A 24,376-nucleotide genomic window follows, 5' to 3' on the forward strand; every position below is an offset into this window, starting at 1 on the left:
ATTTTCCTTTACTGGTAGTATCAGTCAATGTTACCTGTCGCGTCCAGGTAAATAATTGAACTATTTATAGAATACCAAAATGGCGACGATGGATTTTCATTAACAATACCAAAAGTGTAGGTAATCGATTATAACAACCAACCTGTCAAAAAAGTCTTATATGGTCACTTTTTATTTCAAGAACACAAAAGTATGGTCACCAAAAAAGACCCCCCTTTTATTTAACAAAACCAGAATAAACCATATGAATCAGGAAATGACAATCCTAGTTCATTATCGTTAATATAAATACTGACTGTATATTTTGAAATTATTTTCAATTTAAATGAACTTTGTCAATGTTTGTGTGGTAGTAACACATTAAGAGAATTACTGTCTTAAAAAAAATACGCTTCAAGGATATCATTTAAATCTATGTTTTATATAAACCCTGATACGATGATCATGATGATTGGGCTTTATGATTTTTGAATGATTTTACTGAAAATGCAGAAAAAAGAATTATGGATCACTTGAAAATGAAATATTTTATGAAGGATTTTCATAAATAAATAAGTTTTTGAACAGTTGAATAGCTATCACATCAACTTGAAAAAACAAATTGCATAGTACAGTTTGGTGCAGACCAATCATAACATATATTTTAAGTAAATGCAAGTTAACATCGGATGCACATATTTCATTAGTTGACTTCATTTTCGTGTTTACTATAATTACGATAATGCAGACAAAATGGAAATTTGTACTGTCTACCGAGTAAACACACGTTAACACTGTGTCCATTTAGTCGATAGGGTATCCGGTCGTTCCAGCCCCAAACCGATCCGTCCCCATAATAATATATGAATAAATTAAATTGACTTTGGAGGATTTTGTGACAAATTTTAACAGTATAAATTTTAAATCAATACGAAACAGTCAACTGAGTGTGATTGTGTCAGTTTGTAATACAGTATAGCAGCTTCAATATAAATAATAATATGAAGTTTTTTTCCATGATACTTTTGAATGTCATGGCGATTTTTATTTTATTTAATTTACATACAGAATAGCTAAATAAATATTTACAGTGCAATGGAACATATAAACTCCTCATATAATTACCTTTTTAATCAAATCATTAGTCTATAATTGGTTATTACACAGGATGAAAGACTTGTTAAGATCGCAGTCAATTGAAAGAAAATGCAATTTACTGCTGATTAATGTTGATGTCTGTCATGTCTGTTGATTGATCTAAATTCTGTTATATATGTTTTTATCATAATTATACCCTATAATCTTGAAAACATCTAATGAAAACATAATCAACCTAGTTGTTTTATACTCATCTAAAGAAAATATTTGTCAAAGACCATTTTTTTACTGTACACCTTTTACATTAAAATAAAATTCATAAACATTTATGAATTAAAATTAATATATATCTTTATTTTTTTTCCTTATAAATATATTTTTTATTTGGGCCAGATCGACATGAAAGCAGTCGATAGTAAATATATGGTAAACAGATGTTTACTTCAGACTTCACAAGTTTATTTTTATGTGCACTTATAAGTTAACACGCTTTTACTTCATGTACTTTTCACGTTAAGTAATTGAGTAAGTCATTAAACATGTTAAATTAACTTCTTGTATACATTTATACATTTTTTGTTATTTTGTTAAAATGATTTTAATTTAACATTTCCTATTGTTAGGAATTTTATATTATATCGCTTATGTTTACTCTTTACATGTACATGTATATACATTTGTAAGATCTAGACCTCAATATACAAATTCATAGAACATGTATATATATATATTGAATATTCGAATATTCAACTCATATTTCATGTACATGTATTTACAAAAATGTACAAAACGCTAGTTTCAGAAAGTGGTGCGGCTTTTGGTCTTTTAACATTTCTTTTTTTTTTTAAATTTGATACAGGATGACATTAAAAATCTTTATAATTATTATTTGTTGCAAAAAAGGTAAAACATCATGCAATATCGACTCTTGATCATTTATTTGAAGTTCATAATCAAGTTTACCCATCTACGCTCATTGATTGCATTGGGTACATAATAATCACAATTCAAAAAAAGAAAATTTGGGGCAAAAACTCATAGAGGTCTAAATTTGTAAGTTTTAGGATTTGTCTCCCTTTAATGCAAGACAAAATACGACTTTAATAAGGCCAATATTGTTAAGCAAGTAATAATTGACCAGAATCAAAAAGTTGCAAATATCGACTCCTACAAGTCCATAAGTTATCAAAGTTGGTTAATTTCAAGACCCACCCATATTTATAAAAAGGTCGTGCATCTAAATCAAATAATGACAACATTGAAAGACAATGCTTTGTCTTCTAAAGAAAAATATGAATGAGAGTCTAAACAATCAGAGATAATGTTAATCAACCTTACAATGCAGCCACCTGGAACCACACTTAATGAGGTAAAACATCTGTGTTTAGTAACGATGTTAAATTAGATAATTAAATATAGATAGCGCAAGTCCTTGTGTACTCTCAGACAGGTTTTTGCTGTCATACATGTAGATGGTGTACTTTTGCCACTAAGTAAAATTCAGTTTTTTCATCAACATAAATAGACGTAAACAAGTCTGTCATTTTCTGACTAAAATGAGTCTAAAATTGAAAACACATTTTTATAATAAATACATGTTTTGACTTCTTTAAGTCAAAAACAAAAATTGACTTGTTTATGTCTGAGCTCATGACTAGAGGTACAAAAAAATTCACATTGTCACACTTGTTGAAAAGAAAATATTGACAAATGATTGAAACATACATTTTTGACATAGTACAAATGTAAAATACTAAATGTCTAAAATACAACTTGTGCATAAAGATTTGATTTCAGGGATATTTTTATATAAAACTAAACAAAGAAAAGTAAGTATATGTATAGGTTCATGAATCTTTAGAAATGTTTATTACATGTACATTGTACATGTATGCCCAGAATGTTCTGATATTAAATTAAGTGATCTAATTTTATTATGTGAACACCAGCAAAGCCTATTAATACTGTTGGACCCTTAGAAGTGTGATGTCTATTATCAATTAATTAATCACCATGTTCACAATCAAAAATTCAATGTTAAAAGTTCTGATATGTTTGGAAAAACATAATACTCCTAAATATACATGTACATGTAAAGGTGTGTCATGATGACATCCAGTTTTAGGAAGCTACATGTATATCATATATACAACATGTACTCTATGGGAAAATAAGAAAAAAATGCAATAAAATTTAAATACTCAAGCAAAAATGAAACATTGACAAAGATTCAAAAAGAGCTTTGTTCATGTGTACTATGGATTTAATTATTATTTTGATAACCATATACAAATGTATAATCAAAGTAGTTTTTTTCATCTCAGCCAATTGCAAATTACTAAACATTACAATTTTATTTTTCAGTAAACCATCAAACATGTCAAAGGATCCACTCGTAAAAGTCAATCGTATATTTATACATTGTATTATAGCTGAAATTAGAACCAAGTTAACATGAGTTATCTCCCTTTACAATCAGTATATAATCTAACTTGTCTAGATAAGAAGCATACAAACTTACTAACTCTATGCATTTTAATAGAATAGCCTCCCTTTTCATGAAATTTTTTTATTTGTACCATGTGATGGAAGGAGGGCCCAAAGCTACCAAAGGGACAGTCAATCTCGTAGATCGAAAACAAACTGACAACACCATGGCTAAAAAAGTAAAAAAGACAAACAGACATGACAGACAATTAATGGTACACAAGACTTAACATAGAAAATTAAAGACTAAACAACACGAACCCCACCAAAAACTGTATATGAGCACAGGAAATTTATAGCTAATAGGATAGCGCTGAATAACCCAAGGAAGAGTGCTACATTTTTTATGTACTTATACTTCCAAGTTTCATCTTCACTATAATGAATATGAATATAGAGTCCATTTGAGTGTTAGATATTTGAGATCTAACAAATGAAACATATAATCATGTAATAGAAGTCAGTGAATGGAGCATGTAGACAGAATGCCTTTCTAACTAAGTGCCTCATGCACCACGACATGTAGACAGAATGCCTTTCTAACTAAGTGCCTCATGCACCACAACATGTAGACAATGGTAGACAGAATGCCTTTCCAACTAAGTGCCTCATGCACCACATCATGTAGACAGAATGCCTTCCAACTAAGTGCCTCTTGTACAGTAGACAGAATGCCTTTCCAATTTGGTGCCTCATGCCCAACATGTAAACAGAATGCCCTTCCAACTAAGTGCCTCATGGACAACATGTAGACAGAATGTCCTTCCAACTAACTGCCTCATGCACCACGTCATGTACATGTAGACAGAATGTCTTTCCAACTTAGTGCCTCATGCACAACATGTAGACAGAATGCCTTTCCAATTAAGTGCCTCATGCCCAACATGTAGACAGAATGCCCTTCCAACTAAGTGCCTCATGGACAACATGTAGACAGAATGTCCTTCCACTAACTGCCTCATGCACCACGTCATGTGACAGAATGCCTTTCCAACTAAGTGCCTCATGCACAACATGTAGACATAATGCCTTTCCAATTAAGTGCCTCATGCCCAACATGTAGACAGAATGCCCTTCCAACTAAGTGCCTCTTGGACAACATGTAGACAGAATGTCCTTCCAACTAACTGCCTCATGCAGCACGTCATGTAGACAGAATGCCTTTCCAACTAAGTGCCTCATGCACAATTTCCAACTAAAATGTAAGTTCCTCATGCACCACGACATGTAGACAGAATGCCCCTCCAACTAAGTGCCTCATGCATGACATGTAGACAGAATGTCGTTCCAACATGTCCAACTAATTTCCTCATGCATGACTGTGTTGATAAAGACAGGATGCCTTCCAACTAAATGCCTCATGCATGACTGTGATGATATAGACAGAATGCCCTTCCAACTAAGTGCATATACATGATTGTGATGATATAGACAAATTGCCCTTCAAACTAAGTGCATATGCATGATTGTGATGATAGACAGAATACCCTTTCAACTAAGTGCATATGCATGATTGTGATGATAAAGACAGAATGCCCTTCCAACTAAGTGCATATGCGTGATTAGGATGATATAGACAGAATGCCCTTCCAACTAAGTGCATATGCATGATTGTGATGATATAGACAGAATGCCCTTCAAACATGTCCAACTAAGTTCCTCATGCATGACTGTGATGATAAACATGATAAAGACAGACTGCCCTTCCAACTAAGTGCCTCATGCATGACTGTGATGATATAGACAGAATGCCCTTCCAACTGAGTGCATATGCATGATTGTGATGATAAAGACAGAATGCCCTTCCAACTAAGTGCATATGCATGGCTGTGATGATATAGACAGAATGCCCTTCCAACTAAGTGCATATACATGATTGTGATGATATAGACAAATTGCCCTTCAAACTAAGTGCATATGCATGATTGTGATGATAGACAGAATACCCTTTCAACTAAGTGCATATGCATGATTGTGATGATAAAGACAGAATGCCCTTCCAACTAAGTGCATATGCGTGATTAGGATGATATAGACAGAATGCCCTTCCAACTAAGTGCATATGCATGATTGTGATGATATAGACAGAATGCCCTTCAAACATGTCCAACTAAGTTCCTCATGCATGACTGTGATGATAAACATGATAAAGACAGACTGCCCTTCCAACTAAGTGCCTCATGCATGACTGTGATGATATAGACAGAATGCCCTTCCAACTGAGTGCATATGCATGATTGTGATGATAAAGACAGAATGCCCTTCCAACTAAGTGCATATGCATGGCTGTGATGATATAGACAGAATGCCCTTCCAACTAAGTGCATATGCATGGCTGTGATGATATAGACAGAATGCCCTTCCAACTAAGTGCATATGCATGGCTGTGATGATATAGACAGAATGCCCTTCCAACTAAGTGCATATGCATGGCTGTGATGATATAGACAGAATGCCCTTCCAACTAAGTGCATATGCATGGCTGTGATGATATAGACAGAATACCCTTCCAACTAAGTGCATATATGCATGGCTGTGATGATATAGACAGAATGCCCTTCCAACTAAGTGCATATGCATGGCTGTGATGATATAGACAGAATACCCTTCCAACTAAGTGCATATGCATGGCTGTGATGATAAAGACAGAATGCCCTTCCAACTAAGTGCATATATGCATGGCTGTGATGATATAGACAGAATGCCCTTCCAACTAAGTGCATATGCATGGCTGTGATGATATAGGCAGAATGCCCTTCCAACTAAGTGCATATGCATGGCTGTGATGATATAGACAGAATGCCCTTCCAACTAAGTGCATATACATGGCTGTGATGATATAGACAGAATGCCTTTCCAACTAAGTGCATATGCATGGCTGTGATGATATAGACAGAATACCCTTCCAACTAAGTGCATATGCATGGCTGTGATGATATAGACAGAATGCCCTTCCAACTAAGTGCATATACATGGCTGTGATGATATAGACAGAATGCCCTTCCAACTAAGTGCATTTGCATGATTGTGATGATAAAGACAGAATGCCCTTCCAACTTAGTGCATATGCATGGCTGTGATGATATAGATAGAATGCCCTTCCAACTAAGTGCATATGCATGGCTGTGATGATATAGACAAAATGCCCTTCAAACCAAGTGCCTCATGTATGACATGTGAACAAAATTACTTGATGATCCGTGTCTTCCAACTAAGTGCATGTCTTGCTCTATGCATGATAAAATAACTCTTGCAACAACACCTTGAGAGATTCTTTCCACCTTTTTCATTTTGGTTAATACATAGCTTGTTGAATGTACATGTACGTTAACCTGCTAATGATTTTATTGATTTTATCATGTTAATGGTTAATTATTTCTCTTCAGCCCTAGAATATCAATGAATATAAAGCAAACAACTTCAGTCCCAGAATATAAAGCAAACAACAATCTATCAATCTGCCACCTAAGGTTAATAGATATAAAATGAATAATTTACTTAATGGAAACAAAAATCATATATGAACTGTTTTTTTCCATCTGATTAAAATACAGATCCTGTATCCATATGCTTGGCTTAAAAAAATCTGAAATTCTCCTTTCTGTTGTGTTCTGGAGATTTCAGGAACCAATGAAATTCTGCCTCAAAATTTTTGAAGGTGTGTATCATCATGATCATTAAAATAAAACCAGAGAATCCTAAAAGGTCTTTATAGAAATTAGAATGTAGTATATATCTTGTATAAAGTTAGATCATGGAACTGTTTAATTACTTGAAGTAGCTTCGTCCTGAACATGCATGCAATGTTTCAGCTACATGTACAATGTACCTGATGGTATGTAACCAGCAATCAATCAATGTTGGACATGTTGGAGGAGTTTAAATTTTTACTCATTCCCTTTGAACAATGTTTAATAAATACATTTCAAGATTACGTTTTTATTATCTAGAATCACCAATAACTCATCCATTATTTTTCATGATTAGAAATATTATGTTAAATTATGTGTCATAATTATTCTTCAAAACAAAAACAAAATAACCAACAATGGTCTAGCCAAAAAGCCACTATATAACCCTAAGAAATGTAGGTGTATAAACATCATAACATCATTTACAAATGTATGTCATGAGATGACATGTTAATTTGTCAAGGTAAAAGTGATTAATTGATGTTTAGTAAAAATGTTTCATTTATAAGTAAAAAATTTAAATGTATATTGTTTTTATTTGATATTGAATCATTAAAAAAGATAAGATGCATAAAGCTGTTTAATATGTTTAAATGAATTTTATAGATATTGTTTTTATGATTTTTAATTATCTTTGAGCGAATTGGTGGCGTCAATATTTTAGATTTAGTCTGTGGTCAAATATTTTTTGGACATCAATAACTTTGTCATGTAAAAAATTCAAGGAATTTTTAAGCATCATCTGATCATCATGATCATGAATATCTAATCTAAAATTGACCATTGACCATGAATTTTGTCTTTTAATCATCAGTTTTTAATTGATAAAGTTACATTTTTTTGCAGTAAATATTTATAGTGCAGTCTGTGGTTATTAGGTTTTTGAGACATTCATAACATTGTTAAATTTTCACAGAATTGTATGAAACTTTGACAGTCATGATAGTTGCTTTGTTGTAATTGAGAGAAAAAAATCTTTCATTTTTCATAATTTCAGTAGTGATTTTTCATCATAAAATGTTTGCTATCGCATTAAATAATTAGATTTCACATTTTTGCCTGAGGTCAAGGACATTCACAATTTTAAATGTACAAATTAATATTTGCAGAAATAGTCCTAAGGAGGCAGACAGTTTTGTTGATATTTTGGTTCTTATAATTTTCACTAAATTGTACATGTAAAAATACAATCTGACAATTGAGGAATGTAAACTGTGAGTAATAAATAGTTCTCTTAAAAACTTTACAATTCTTTTGTTTTAAAATGCAGATAGCATTTCATTTGTTTTATACAGGACAAATTTATGACAAATTAACAATACAATTTGACATTTTCCATCTTTGCTATACAAAAATGATCATAAGTTTAAAGAGATCTATACTATTCATGCTATTTGTACATGTGAAGTAGTGAAGATTGTCTTACAATTACTGTTCTTTCATGCATATCAGGTCAGATCCTTTTTTCTGAACAATTGTTTCCGTATCATAATAGAGGGATGGCTACATGTATCTGCCACCTTTTCATCTTGTATTCTATGTTCATTTCAATCTTTTGGAAATCTAAAAAATGTTGATTGTCTTTTAAGATTATAGGTCCACGTACATGTATACCATGTATACCTCAGCTTGCATTCAATTTTTGTTTTTCGATTTAAATTTGTTAATATTTTCATACATGTATCTTCTTTGAAGGTTATCAAGTGTACACACAAATATCTATGATGTATCAACATGAACAATGTTTGCTTTGGTTTGCAAATTTTTAAGATAGATTAGATTGAAAAAAAATTGTTAACACAATAAAAGTTGAACATGTTCAAGTTGTATGGTAAAAAATTGAAAAAAATGTAAACAGTATTAAAGTGGAACATGTTTAAGTTGAATGGCCAAATACAACAAATACCATAAAAATCAAATAAGAGACTATACAAAATTTTCCAAAAAAAATATTGCTTTATATATCAAATGAAAGTTTCAACACTTTATACATGCATATTACATAAGGTACATGTATGTCATGTATGTTAAATAATTTTACTGTAATTATTTCTAACTTTTTAATCATGATTATAATAATAAACAAACTTTAATAAATAATTTGAATTCATGAAAGAATTTGATTTTTAATTACATAAAATTATATGTTCTTTCAATACCTATTTTTCATCAAAGGTAAAACTGATGAAAGCAGTAGTGTTACATTTAATAGTGGTAATACAGATTTAAATTATATAGTTATTAAATACCACTGACTGCTAGGGTATGTCTGTGTACTATCTTTTTTATTTACATGACAATATCAGTGATTTTATAACACCTACATAACTCAGATAACCTGAGATTTTCTCACGGTCACATTTATAACTTATCAACATTTATAACTTACTATAAGGAAACTAACTGTAATACTTCTTCATAAGGGATATTCTTCGTATAACCTTTTCTAGTAGTGTTTTAAAACTTTATATCCACATGTTTAACATGTTTAAAGATTTTACATATCACAAATTTCTTCATAAGGGATATACATGTACTTCTGATAACCTTTTCTAGTAGTATTTTCATACGTTATATTATTATGTTTTAAGATTTTATATCTCACAAATACTGATATTAAGATGACCTCTACATCTTTAAACAAATATTACTAGTGTCTCATGAAGTACATGTATTGTAGCATCCTCCCAGCTTGAATCAGGCTATCACCATGATCACAATGACTTCAGTGTGATTACCGCCAAATTGTACATTTATATGCACCTAAGATATGGAATCAAAGCGACAGTAACCCAAAAAGACAATAAAACCAAAAAATATTTGAGAGGTTTAGTTTTCATCAATAGAAAATGTCTATATACCATAGATGTATGTCAAGATAAGTGTAGACTTCTATATAGTAAATATGACACAGACTTCAGTGTTCACCCCAGAAATTTTGGATAGCGTCACTTTAACATTTCAAATAATCTCAAAGCCAGACAAATTTTTAGCAGAAACACTGGTTAGTGGTTACTTGATAATTGATGGCTTAAAACTTTTTTCAACATGAAATTTAACAAGTTTTCACAAAAATCTATTAGTTAAATCCCTTCATCATGTTCATATATGGAACAAAACACATTTACAACATGATGGGTGCCGCATGTGGAGCAGGATCTGCTTACTCTTCTGGAACACCATAGATCACCCCTAGTATTTAGTGGGGTTCGTGTTGTTTATATTCTTTAGTTTTCTTTGTTGTGTCATGTGTACTATTGTTCGTCTGATTTTCATTTTTAGCCATGGCGTTGTCAATTTATTTTCGATTTACGAGTTTGACTGTCCCTCTGGTATCTTTCGCCCCTCTTTTACAGTGTAACCTGCCTAATCCGACACCTGAGTATTCCAGCATCCTGCTTTAACCAACAAGTTTTAATGATTCCAAAATATGCCTAACCTTTGCAGTAAAAACCTGAGTATTCCGACAACCTGCTTAATCTGACATTTCTGTCCCCCCAGTGTGTCTAATTACACAAGTTACACTTTATACTGTTTTTATACGACCGCAAAAATTGAAAATTTTTTGGTCGTATATTGGTACATCGTATCACGTTGGCGTCGTCGTCGTTGTACGAAGAGTCGAAGACATTTGGTTTTCGCACACTAACTTTAGTAAAAGTAAATAGAAATCTATGAAATTTAAACACACGGTTTATGACCATAAAAGGAAGATTGGGATTGTTTTTGGCTGTTTTGGTCCCAACAGTTTAGGAATAGGGACCAAAAACAGGTCCCAAATAAGCATTTTTCTTGGTTTTTGCACAATAACTTTTAGTATTAGTTAATAGAAATCTATGAAATTTTAACACAAGGTTTATGACCACAAAAGGAAGGTTTGGATTGATTTTGGGAGTTTTGGTCCCAACAAATTAGGGTCCATTAAAGGGTCCAAAATTAAACTTCGTTTGATTTCATCAAAAAATGAATTATTGGGGTTCTTTGATATGCCAAATCTAACTGTGTATTCAGATTCTTAATTTTTGGTCCTGTTTTCAAATTGGTCTACATTAAGGTCCAAAGGGTCCAAAATTAAACTTAATAGCTTGATTTTAACAAAAATTGAATTATTGGGGTATCTTTGATATGCTGAATCTAAACATGTACATGTACTTAGATTTTTGATTATGGGCCGAGTTTTCAAGTTGGTCCAAGTTGGGGTCGAAAATTATTGTATTAAGTATTGTGCAATAGCAAGAAATTTTTAATTGCACAGTATTGTGCAATAGCAAGAAATTTTCAATTGCACATGTACAGTATTGAGCAATAGCAAGAAATCTTCAATTGCAAAGTATTGTGCAATAGCAAGAATTCTTCAATTGCACAGTATTGCGCAATAGCAAGAAATATCTAATTGCGCAATATTGCGCAACAGCAAGAAATTTTCAATTGCACAGTTTTTATGAAATATTCTTTGAAAATTGGAGTTATCTTTCTTTGTCCAGAATAGTAGTTGAATCAACTTAAAACATTGTTTTATACAATATACAATGTATATGACTTTTACTACCAACTAATAAATTAAAACAATCGTTACCATTCAGTGATTACAAGCACTTTTTTTACATTTTTATATTTTATGATGTATTTAAATGAGTAGTTATTGTTGCAAACTACATAAGAAATTTGAATTGAGATCAGTTTTGGAATTAGGGAAAGGGGGATGTGAGGGGAAAAAAATTAGGATGGATGGGTTCAACATGTTCAATTTTTCTCATTTCAGATTTCATAAATAAAAAGAAAATTTCTTCAAACATTTTTTTGAGAGGATTAATATTCAACAGCAAAGTGAATTGCTCGAAGGCATAAAAAAAAATTAAGTTCATTAGACCACATTCATTCTGTGTCAGAAACCTATGCTGTGTCAACTATTTAATCACAATCCAAATTTTAAGCTGAATCCAGCTTGAATGTTGTGTCCATACTTGCCCCAACCGTTCAGGGTTGGGGCAAGTATGCAGTCGTATAAAGCTGCACCCTGCGGAGCATCTGGAGAAAATTGGTCTGAATTCTATTTTGAATTAATAAGGGATTTAATTTCTTAACATTTTAGTAGTAGTTTTGAAATAATCCATTATAAATATGTATATATTATCTTTAAATTTCAGATAAGAAAAGTTTGAAAACTAAAGATGAAGATTTTATTATGTATGGAAGATGTAACATAAAGAAAACAAGGATGACAAGTAAATCCCTGTGGAGCATTATAATAAGTACTATACTTTGTTGTATAGGAACTGTAACTCCTTCAGTTATATGTAAGTTTTATATGTACAGATCTAATGGAATAAGCATATTTGTTTTTTGCTCATGTGGCATGTGAAGACTAAATGTATATCCAGTTCTCATAAACTCATTTATATCACATTATGTGCAGATACATACCAAGAGAATCAATCAATCAAACATTTTTCAAGATTTACTCATTTGGAAATATTTAAAGATAATTTACTTTGGCTTTAATTTTACAAATGTTATTTCAATTATCAGATGTATATATGATATGCAGTATAGATCATTTTAAGATGACATCCTTCAAACGCTTTGAGTACACACCCGTGGTAAAATATGAATACATTGCCTGGGCTGTTCCGACATGTCCGATCGTTCTCCCACGTCATATGCTTTTTTATGAATGAGCTTCACAATGTCATAGAATGATGACGTAAGAATATAAGCATTTTATAAGAAAATGCAGGCTTGTGAAACAGAAAATCATTACAACAAGGAAACATAAAGAAACGATGCTAAAATGTGTTATAAGCCTTTTTTTTTATACATTTAAGGGGGCTTGTGGGTCTAAATCGAATTTTTAATTGTAAATAGGATATGGCTATATTTTTCTATAAATAAGAAAATGGGATCACTGTTCATTTACGCTCACATTATCTGTCTTCAAAAGAAGCATACATTTTTGTAAAGGTACCTTTTTTTCTGTTGAACTAATAGGGGAAAAAGAGGTAATATCGAAATAAAAAAAGAACTTAAGTACAGAAATTGCTCAAATTTTACAATAGTTTAGTTTAAGTACAGCTTAATTGAAAAAAATAATAAAAAAATATAGGTCACCGATGAGTTAAAAAAGATATTTCAATTGTAATGCCAAAAAATGGCATTTTTGTACCAAAGGGAGATTATTTGGAGTGTTTTCAATGATATCTACATTTCAAAATTCATCTGGGGTCAACACTAATTGATTTTTTTGAATTATTTTTGTACCATATGATAAAGTAACAACTACTAAAGGTAATAAATAAAATATGTAATCATGGTAATGAAAAATAAATATTTATTTTTTTCTGAAATTTTTATACCCTTGAGCTTCCTTAAGACATATAAGTGACATCTTCACTAGCCAAGGGTTACGATCCACTTCCCTCCTCTCGACCCATGGCAGATTGAGATAGAATATCGGAGACACAAGGTAATGATTTTCATTGGTTGCAGTCGAAACTCGCTGCATCCAATCAAAAAGCGCCTATAACTTGATCACGTGTAAATGTAGAAAGTGTATGTAAACAATTGCCACATGCTTATTGCGCAACAAGTCTTTACATCCCTAAGCATACGACTATATATATAATTTTATTTATAGTGCAACCTGATATAACATTTATTTTACATACATTAATACAAAGTCAATCAGCCAGCCTTCAAAGGCTTACAAAGCACTGTCAGTTAATATCAATAATTTGCACTAATATAGAAAATATGAAATTAATACTTCAAGAACATTTTAAAACAAGATTATTTAAATATCACAATGAGAAAGTAACTGAGTTCTGATTTTTGAAATATTGAATATATAGTTTGACACTAGTTTACAGTCTGTAGTTAGCAATTTAATGAGTATTTCGTCTTCAGAAAGAACGGAAAGGTCTATGTTGTTACGTTGCTGAAAGTCAGTATATTTAGTGACAATTTGAAGGTTTTTAATCAACTAATAGAAGTTCTTGTGTGTGTTTTTTGCACAAATGCATGAATGTCAAAGTAAATTTTCGTTTTCCTGCTTTACCAAGTGTGTACTAGAATCTAGACGCTACCGTGTTTTTACCTCCAAATTGAAGAGTTCAAGTGCTACCATTGGTCAAGAATAAAGTATTCAATGGGTGTGACTTTAATCTACTGATAGATGGCGCAACATTGTTATCACAAATGTTGGCTTAATCTGCCAAGGGTGGAGAGGAGGAAAGTGGATCGTTACCCTTGGCTAGCAAAGATGTATAAGTGAATTATCATTTAAATTCATCCAAAACTATCTAAGTACGTTATTGTAAATAGTTTAAGCATGTCACTAATTCAGTTTACTGTTTTTTTACACCAATTTAAAAGTGTGTTTATTTGTGTGAACGGCAAATATGTGCCTCCACTTAAAGTGCTTTCATGTAAAAGAATTGCCGTTTTTGTCCTATTAGTATCGAAATAATTCATTGGGGGTTGAATATGTAATTGTGATTTTACCACGGGTTGTCCCTTTATGCCAATCTTTTACCCCCCCCCGCTGTCGCTCAGGGTAAAATATTTGTCATAAAGGGCCAACCCGTGGTAATTTCAAGATATATTTAAGCCCTCATGAAATATTTCTAAAGTATAAGCATTGATAGGTGAGGAGATGTACATGAACAGGTAATACCCCTCTAAAAATAGTCATTACCCATACCTTTTACCTGTGTGCTTACTTCATATATATGAGGGGAGTACAACAGTTACCTATTACCAGTATGTCACATTTCCCCTTCATTTAATATAGGATGTACTGATTAAATTTGATCATACAGTGAACTATGATTTTCTCTTTTCCATACTTTACAATGTTTATACATTAGCTTATAATCCAACTGAAAAAGATCAATAAGCTTTTGCATACTTTACTAACAATGTTTTAATATTATTTTTTTATTTGAAAAAATAAGGAGAATGCAACAAAATTAGCTAATTATATATGATGATATAAAATGTTTGCCAAATTAGATATAATGTTATATGGAAATCATACCACTCCATATGGTAAGGCATGTCTAAATAATATAACTATTATATCTTTTTACAGACAACATAGAAACCATGTGTAATTCTGCAGGGTCATTTGATGTGGACTCTGGTCAAGTTGTGTACCTTAGGGGAGGTTACACTAACTCCCCTATAACTGTACGAGAATGTAACGTTGTATTAAGAGCAACAACAGGGGACAACATTCTGTCTTTTGAAGAGCCAATTATAAATCTAGTGTGTGGTGTTGCACTCGACATTGTATATGGATCTTATAAGGTAATTTTTCGATATTAAGCTAATGAACATGAAATCTGTGTAGATGAGAAATTTTCATTGCCTTCTATCTGTGAATGATTTTTGTCGAGCCTGCAACTTTTGTTGCAGAAAGCTCGACATAGGGATAGTGATCCTGCAGCGGCTACGGCGCGGCGGCGGTGTTAGCTAACTTCTTAAAAGGTTTATATTTTAGAAGGTGAAAGACCTGGATGCTTCATACTTTGTATATAGATGCCTCATGTTACGAAGTTTCAGTCAGTCACATGTCCAATGTCCTTGACCTCATTTTCATGGTTCAGTGACCACTTGAAAAAAAAGTTCAAAATTTTTGTAACGTTGAATTCTCTCTTATTATAAGTAATAGGATAACTATATTTGGTATGTGTGTACCTTGCAAGGTCCTCATGCCCGTCAGACAGTTTTCACTTGACCTCGACCTCATTTCATGGATCAGTGAACAAGGTTAAGTTTTGATGGTCAAGTCCATATCTCAGATACTATAAGTAATAGGGCTAGTATATTTGGTGTATGGAAGGACTGGAAGGTGTACATGTCCAACTGGCAGGTGTCATCTGACCTTGACCTCATTTTCATGGTTCAGTGGTTATAGTTAAGTTTTTGTGTTTTGGTCTGTTTTTCTCATACTTTATGCAATAGGTCTATTATATTTGTTGTATGGAATGGTTGTAAGGTGTACATGTCTAGCGGGCAGATGTCATCTGACCTTGACCTCATTTTCATGGTTCAGTGGTCAAAGTTAAGTTTTTAAGTTTTGGTCTTTTTATCTAATATTATATGCCAACGGTCAACTATATTTGGTGTATGGAAATATTTTATGGTCTATATGTCAGTCCCGCAGGTTTTATTTGACCATGACCTCAATTGCACGGTTCATTGCACAGTGTTAAGTTTTTGTGTTTTGGTCTATTTTTCTTAAACTATAAGTAATAGGTCAACTATATTTGTTGTATGGAAGCTTTGTTAGCTGTACATGTCTGCCTGGCATAGTTCATCTGACCTTGACCTACTATTCATGGTTCATTGGTCTTTGTTTAGCTATCTTGGTTAATGTTAAGTTTATGTGACAGTTGTAATCAAGCTTTATACTTAGGACTATCAACATAAAATCGATGATTAGTAAAGAAGGCGAGACATTTCAGTGTGTGAACTCTTGTTAATTTAATTTTTGGGGTTAAGATTGCATTTATACAATTTAAATTATGATGTGGCTAGCTTGATTGTGGTTTTTCTACTGCAAAATGACTCTTTACCCTTCTGTGCTCACAAGTAACTTTGATTATCTTGCTTGCACTTAAGATGAGCAATGGCTGAAAAAGCTATTTGTAGTTTTTTAAAGTGAATGCAAAATATTTGAAAAAAATAGAATATGATCTGCCGCCTCATAGAGTTGAATTTTTGACAGGTCAACATATGCTTTGAGATAAATGATTCAAAATCCTTTATTCTGACCACTTATATAGGGTAAACAACATGAACAAGCGTATAATAAAACAGCTTTATTAACCTTTTTGGAGTGTTATGTAACTTGGACAGAAGCTTCTACAATATCTAGAAACCGCATCTGAAGAAACAAGTTTGAACTTAAAATAATATGTAACTTACTTCATAAATGGACTTGTATTTTGATAGTCAATATAATACTTTTACAGCAGTAGTCACAGTGGTTATTTTTGTATGCCATACTTTTGTAATCTTTTTCAGAAAGCATATACCTGCGACACTCTGGCGTCTGGGAAATTTTCTACACAAACAAGAGATGCCACTGTGAAACTGACATTAGGTACTAACATGGCTTCCAGATTTGGAACCTTTCAACTTCAGATATCTGCTGGAATTAGTAAGTGATGTATTGTTTAGCTTGTCTGCCATGGAGAAGCTGTGTAAGCATTTATTACCACAATGTGTCTGTCTTTTTAAATGAGGGTTTTACCATTTGTTCTGTGTTGGGCAAAAACTACAATGTATAGACAAATTATCAGCGAGACAAGATCTACAAATAGGTCAACATCTTATAAGTAGAATTTAATTGTTGCCTTTGAAAGATAATTACTACACTTTTTTGGTATTTCAAGTAAAAAATATAGTAGTTAGACGGAAACAGATAACAGAAAAAAATATTAGCAATATGAACAAAACAAGAGCTTCAATCATGAATTATGTTGATAATATACAAAGATTCAGATAAATGTCACAGGCTCTTTTGGGCCTTTAGTCTTTGTTCCAAAATAAAAGTAATTTGACAATGTTACACAGTTCAATAAGCAATCAATCAGATACAGGAATAGTCAGTGTTTATATATATATTTATGTAAATTAAATCTATTTCAGAACCAGTTGATGCATCACAAAACAGTACTAGTGCATGGACTGTTGGTATCATTGTTGGAACTGTAGTGGGAATTTGTGTTTTTCTCTTGCTAATCTGCATAATTGGAGTTTGCATGCATAAAAAGATGAGGCAGGCAAAAATGAATGAAAGAATGTATGCAACTCAAGACAAAGGTCCTCTTGAGCTTGATTTACCACCCAATAGAAACTTTGGATACACAAATAATTACAATGAAAACAGTGAGGCCTCTCCTTTAGCAAAAACAAAGTTACTTAATGGTTACGATGAAAATAGAAAAGAGTCCCCAAATTCAAAAAGACGTCCTGATACTTTGAATATCAGAAGTACTTATACAAAACCTGTTCCGGCAAAGGATCCTAGGGTTCAAACAACTAACAAAGATTATCAGGACGATGGTAGTGACACATATTACAATATGGACGAGGATAAAATTATACAACCTAATAGACCTAAAACACCAGTCACACCAATCTTAAGTGCTCTGCAATCTAATCCCAAATTTAGGAAATCTTTTAATGAGAATGAACGTGATGCTGAGGATAGAGCAAAGAGAATTTCCTATTCTACATCAAATGACTCTATTAATCACAGGCCTCCCTTACCAAAAGTGCCAGATTCTAACACTCGCCAGGTAAATCTGAAGAAAAATCAAAGTATGAGAAAGGCCACAAGACCTGATTCATATGTAGACTGGTCATCCTCAACACAAGGTTCAGAAGAAATGGAGGATGAAAGACCACAAAATAGAGAGGGGACTGAAAGACCTAAACACACATTACGACCTAATCGTAAGAAAAGTCCAGAACAAGAAAGAAAACAAACAAATAAAGTGAAAGATCCGAGAGTAAATGATCTGAGGGATGATGAAGATGAACGCATTGGACTGTTTCAAAAACAAGCAAGTACTAGATCCAGTGCTAGGAGTAGTAAACGATCTCAGAGGTCACCTAGACTTGGTAAAGGTTCAAAAGGGTTTGGTCACAGAAGAACTGGAAGTCGAGGAGATGATGCTATCAGTATAGGGTCCAGGACAGATTTAGAATCTCTTCCTCGTAAGTGTTTTAGTTTTTTTGTGATTTCAATTTTCACATGTTTCATACATTGCACGCAGCAACCAATGGCTTTGTTCACCCAAGGTATTTAACTGGTTTTATACTTGTATTGTATCATCTGAAAAGTACAAACAACTCATGTTTATACTAGTCATACATTTGGTTTTTACTTAGTGTTTTACACCCAAAACATCCACACTCAAAATGTAAGTTCTATGGCATGGTAATTACATAAAAAGGGTGGTTTATTTTTTTTTAAATTGCTTAATTCAGATCCTATTATATCAGTCTGAAATCTACATCTACAAAAAGAAAACTTAATTGACCATTACATTTGTATTTTGAAAATATGAGAACAATATTAAAATTGTTATGTTTGTTTACTACCGGTACTTAATTTGTTAATATAAATAAGAAGATGTGGTATAAGTGCCAATGGCCAATGAGAACTCTCCATCCAAGTAACAATGTATAAAAAGATAACAATTATATGTCAAAGTATGGTTAACACAGAGCCATGGCTCACACCCAACAGCAAACTAAAAGTGCCCAAAATAACCTAGTGTAAAATCATTCAAAAAGGAAAAAAATCTCTAAATCTAAGTTAAAAAAAACCAAAAAACACATAATTATGAACCACATCAACAAACAACAACCACTGAACAACAGGTATGATAATAAAAATAAATGTTGTTGAAAAGTTTGTTTAAGAATATTTGTGTCAAAATTATTTAAAATAGTTTTGAGAGGCTCGTCAAGTAGAGTGTATTTAAAAAAAAATCATTGTATAAATATCAAATTTGTTGTACCTTAATTTGTAAAGTTGATTTATAAATCATCAGTTTTAATGTGTCAAATGCATCATTATAAAAAGTAGATGTGATCTTGTTGCAATTGTCAGAGACAAGGACATGTCGAAGGATTTATTCATCATTTTTATGAAGCTTTCAAAGAAAAGAATGCAAATTGTTTCTTGATGGCTCCTCCTTATCAGTTTGACAATTTACTACTTTTAATATGACATGGTGGTAAAGTTCAAACAAATGGCTATTTTGACAATGTTAATTGTTATAGTTGTTCACCTTGTTGTTAATATTTGTTTGTACGTCCATTTAGCATGTTTAGGAAGGAGACTTATGTTTGTGGTAGATGTAAGTTGTTACAAATCCCATATTGTCATACACAAGGAATATTTAATCAGATGAACAAACTTTAATTACAACATATACATGATATAAATGAAAACTAAGGTATTATAAATGGAAATAATGCAAATTTAACTGAATTTCCCCAATAATTTCAAAGAACAGAGAGTGCAAAAAATAATGGCAGAATCTACAATTTTTGGCAGCTCCAAGTACATGTAGTATGTTGAGTATTTTGCTGATATTTTAATTTTTTATACATTTGTATTGATTATTTCTTTAATTTTTCAGCTCTGCAGAGATCGTCTTCTAAGACATCATTATATGCCTCTAGATCATCCCTATATAGCAGACGACGTAGAGCAGGCTCATGTGCTGATTCAATGGTGTCATATGCTCATGATGACATAGACTTTTACAGGAATTCAAGGCGATCTCATACTGACTTTGATGATGAGGATGATTTCGGTGGTTATGAAAAACCAATTTCAAGAAATGATCGCTTACGAATGTCTAAATCAGACCATGACTTGGGACGTGCAATGAGAGAAATTTCAACACAAACATTACGTGAAACTGCCACACAAACAGGTCTTGAAGAATCTGTTACTGTTCACACAAAGCGCGTTGTAAAAAGACGTCCAAGATCTAGAAGTATGTCAGCAATGGGAACTCAAACACAAAAGAAAGAAAAAAAGAAGAGAACTAAATCAAAACAAGATTTGGCTGTAACAACTGATGACGAATTAGATGAAACAGAAGTTAAGCCAGTTGTCAAACCAAAACCAAAGCCAAAACCTAGAAAATCATTAAGTACTGTAGATCATGCAGCACAGTCTGATAATGAAGGTCTAAAAAAGAAAAAAATGAAAAGGAGATCAAAATCAGATGCAAATATTGCTAAAAGTTTTGAAGATCTGACACATGAATCTAATGACAAGGCTGTGCCTGGTCCGCAAGTACCGCAGCATATGGCTAATAGTCATACTGTTCCTGCAAATCTACAGGGATATGGACCACCAGGGACAATGGTTGTTCCCCCTCCTTACACAACTCTTCCACATGGAGCACAGCCTACACAGTTTGTGACAAGTCAGGGACAACCAGTCATGGTTCAGCCTGTTGCAATGCCATACCAAGGGAATCCACCAGGGCCAGTAGTACCACCACAGTACCCAGTGGTCCCAAGGAAACCTCGTAAATCAAACTGGGAGACTCTTATGGAAATGACAGACAACCAGAAGACAGGTATGCCGGCTGATACAGAGTCTGTGGTTAGTTCAGTGTTTACAAGTAATCCTCCACCAACTTATCAACCAGGACAGCCAGCATTTTATCCTTATCAACAGGGTTACAGCCAACCACATAATCAACCAGTTCAACAATTTCAACCTCCACTGCCTCAACAAGTTCAACAACCACCACCAGTTCAGCCACCAGCACAGTACCCACCATCCCAAGGCTGGACACTCCAACCAGGAGGAGGATCTGATGGTAGCAGTAGTGGGACAACAGGAAGTGGAAGTTCTACATCGGGAATGTATGTCACACAACCACAAGGTTTACCATCTCAGGGAAAGTCATCATGGGACAAGTTGACAGACATGACTAATCAACAGTATAAGATTGCTTACACATCAGAAAAAAACGATAGAAGTGAAAGTGTTGTATAGTACGTCATTGTGTAACATACTTAGTTTAGTCTTTATAGATAGTGATAATGTTTTAAGAATTAGATTTACTGTTTTATGTTGTTAATGATATTGTTACAGTATGAATTAAATTGTAGGATGAGTATGATAAGTACACACTGTGACAGTGTATTAAAGTACAGTTTTGCTACTACCTTCTTCTTCTATATAAATTCTTACAAAATTTCTATGTATTTGGCTATAAGTCCTCACCATACTTGATATATAGAATGCTTTTCATGGATAAATTTGAACTGGAAACCAACAACAGCAAATATTTTTTCCTTTTGATTTTCATTTTAAAAATGATTATAAATGTTTAAAAACAATTTTTTTTCTTGTTACATGTGTCAGTAGTTTGTTGATTTTGAGGCAACATAAGTTGTGGTCACATTTGTATGGGTTGTCACCTCACAACAGTAGGTTGTATCAAAATTTTAAAGTAGTTTGATCTTTTAAATGTAATTCTTTATTTATGTACAATATACATGCATAATAAGTGTATGTTATCACCAAAATACACTTTCTGAGATTTCCTGGGATGCACAATAAGACAATAATGTCAAAAACATATCTTGTATCAGCTTGTATTAATTAGATTAAATGTCTCAATTTTTTTTATTATGTCATTTTGTGCTTGTTTTGTCATTACACACTTTCAGAAAATCCATCCATATTTTGAATAAATTCTTTATGTTTTTATTAAACTTTTGTGAAAAGCAAGAATCAGATATTTGTATATAAATTGGGTATTGATCATGTATAACATGTAGAACTTCATGTTTAATCTCTAGTCAATCTGTAGTAAAATTTGTGCTTTCACATTTTATATTGAGTATTGAGACTCAAAATTAAAAACAATATTCATGATATCTGTTTAGATTTATTGGTTGTCATTCTTTAATTGGATTTAAAATGGTGGTTGTGGATAGCATCTCATTATGGAATTTTTAAAACTGCAATTTCTTTGGATTATTTTGGGAAGTGTGGAATGAACTAATAATATCTTCTACTGTGTATTACATTTTAAGTGTAGACAATTTAAATTTACAGGAATTAATTTATAATATGATATCTGATGCATAATTTATGGATAGTAATAAGATTGCAATTGATTTTCTTTTATAGATTGAAGTGTTGGTATAGTCAGAGACATATAATATTGTATTAATGTATGTCTCTGGTATAGTAAAACTATTCTTTTCCTTTTTTGTGCATAAATTGTATTATGTGTAAATATAAATATGGATATTTTCTCCACCTGCCACTGAATGGCTTAGGCGAATAGTTTACCATTGATCAGGTCAGTTATATGATTCTGACATACAAATTTTAATTGAATGAAATAAAAATACAAAACTTTCAGTTAAATTTGAATTTTGCAAATTTATAAATGAACCCCATGTAAAATAAGTTGTTATAAACAGGTTCTGATTTAGAATTTGTAACAATAACCTTCAAAATAAAGTACTTGTAAAATTTTACTTTTTAAATAAACAATTATATTATGGTGATATAGTTTATATAATTAAGTGCTGTTTTTTTCTTCAGAATTTTGTATTAATGAAGCCGTAAATAATATTATTTTCAGTCTTCTGTAGAATTACCATTAAAATCCTTAAATGTCAAAAGAAAATTAAAAGTTTTGTGTAAACAATAGGAAATAAATAATAAAGGTTTCTTAATTTTGATATTTTAATAAATGTAATGCTGTATATAAGGCTATACATGCTTCACATGTATTATTTATTTTAAGATTTTAAAAAATCAATGAGTATTTTCTACATATTAAACACAAATATTTCTGTAGGTTGTACCTGGAAAGTTATGGTTGGCAGAATCTTATAGTCTAGCATTTAAAGCAAAGCATTTATTAAAAGTTGTGAAGTCTTGCCATCTTACAATAGTGTTTCTATATATATATAAACAATAGTGCTGCAGGCAGCAAACCAATATAAACAGAGTACTGATCATAAGTTGGTACAACCAATACATATATTATAATAATGTGCCATGATAACTGTTTACACATAAAATGTGAAATTCCTGAATAGAGTAGCCATTTCTGTTGTTTTGATAATTTTAATTGTAAAATAAATTCACTGAATTGTGTACAATTTATTTTCACTGAATTGTGTACAATTTATTTTCACTGTATTGTGTATGTGTACAATTTATTTTCACTGTATTGTGTATGTGTACAATTTATTTTCACTGTATTGTGTATGTGTACAATTTATTTTCACTGTATTGTGTATGTGTACAATTTATTTTCACTCTATTGTGTACAATTTATTTTGATTCTTTAACTTTACTGTCAATAACTGTATCTGAAAATCTTAATGAAATTATAGAAACATTAGACAATCTCATCGAAGGGCGATATACCTGAGATGAGATGTGAACAAGAATCCTCCTTCCTACTAAAGACTATAGATAATGTGTGTTTACTGTTATTTTCCTATGGAAAGTCAATAACACTGGCTTATGACGCTATAGTGTTCTTACTCTTCTCCACCAAGAAAAATTGTCATGCAGAAGGATCAAAGCAAAA

At 32.1% G+C, this 24,376-nt stretch overlaps 1 protein-coding gene across 2 annotated transcripts; it reads left to right on the top strand.

Moving 5' to 3' along the window:
- Positions 1-24,376, top strand: LOC139493064 (R3H domain-containing protein 1-like). Of its 2 annotated transcripts, none has more exons than XM_071281210.1 (6): positions 1-116; positions 12,404-12,553; positions 15,346-15,563; positions 17,286-17,421; positions 17,913-18,986; positions 20,423-24,376. In XM_071281210.1, the coding sequence occupies exons 2-6, from the start codon at positions 12,442-12,444 to the stop codon at positions 21,802-21,804; spliced, it is 2,922 nt and encodes a 973-aa protein (XP_071137311.1). In that variant the 5' UTR covers positions 1-116; positions 12,404-12,441; the 3' UTR covers positions 21,805-24,376. The 2 variants fall into 2 exon arrangements, with proteins under 2 accessions (XP_071137311.1, XP_071137318.1); XM_071281217.1 differs by having other exon boundaries at positions 24-120.

The sequence above is a fragment of the Mytilus edulis genome, chromosome 1 (genome assembly GCF_963676685.1).
Source record: "Mytilus edulis chromosome 1, xbMytEdul2.2, whole genome shotgun sequence".
In the NCBI taxonomy this organism is placed as follows: Eukaryota; Metazoa; Mollusca; class Bivalvia; order Mytilida; family Mytilidae; genus Mytilus; species Mytilus edulis.

What these genes read in the sequence shown, in the direction of transcription:
- LOC139493064 (XM_071281210.1), top strand. Translation starts at nt 12,442, where the DNA reads ATGTATGGAAGATGTAACATAAAGAAAACAAGGATGACAAGTAAATCC. An exon ending in TCAGATATCTGCTGGAATTA is followed by an intron (nt 17,422 to 17,912) that starts GTAAGTGATGTA and finishes AATCTATTTCAG; the next exon opens with AACCAGTTGATGCATCACAA. An exon ending in AGATTTAGAATCTCTTCCTC is followed by an intron (nt 18,987 to 20,422) that starts GTAAGTGTTTTA and finishes TTAATTTTTCAG; the next exon opens with CTCTGCAGAGATCGTCTTCT.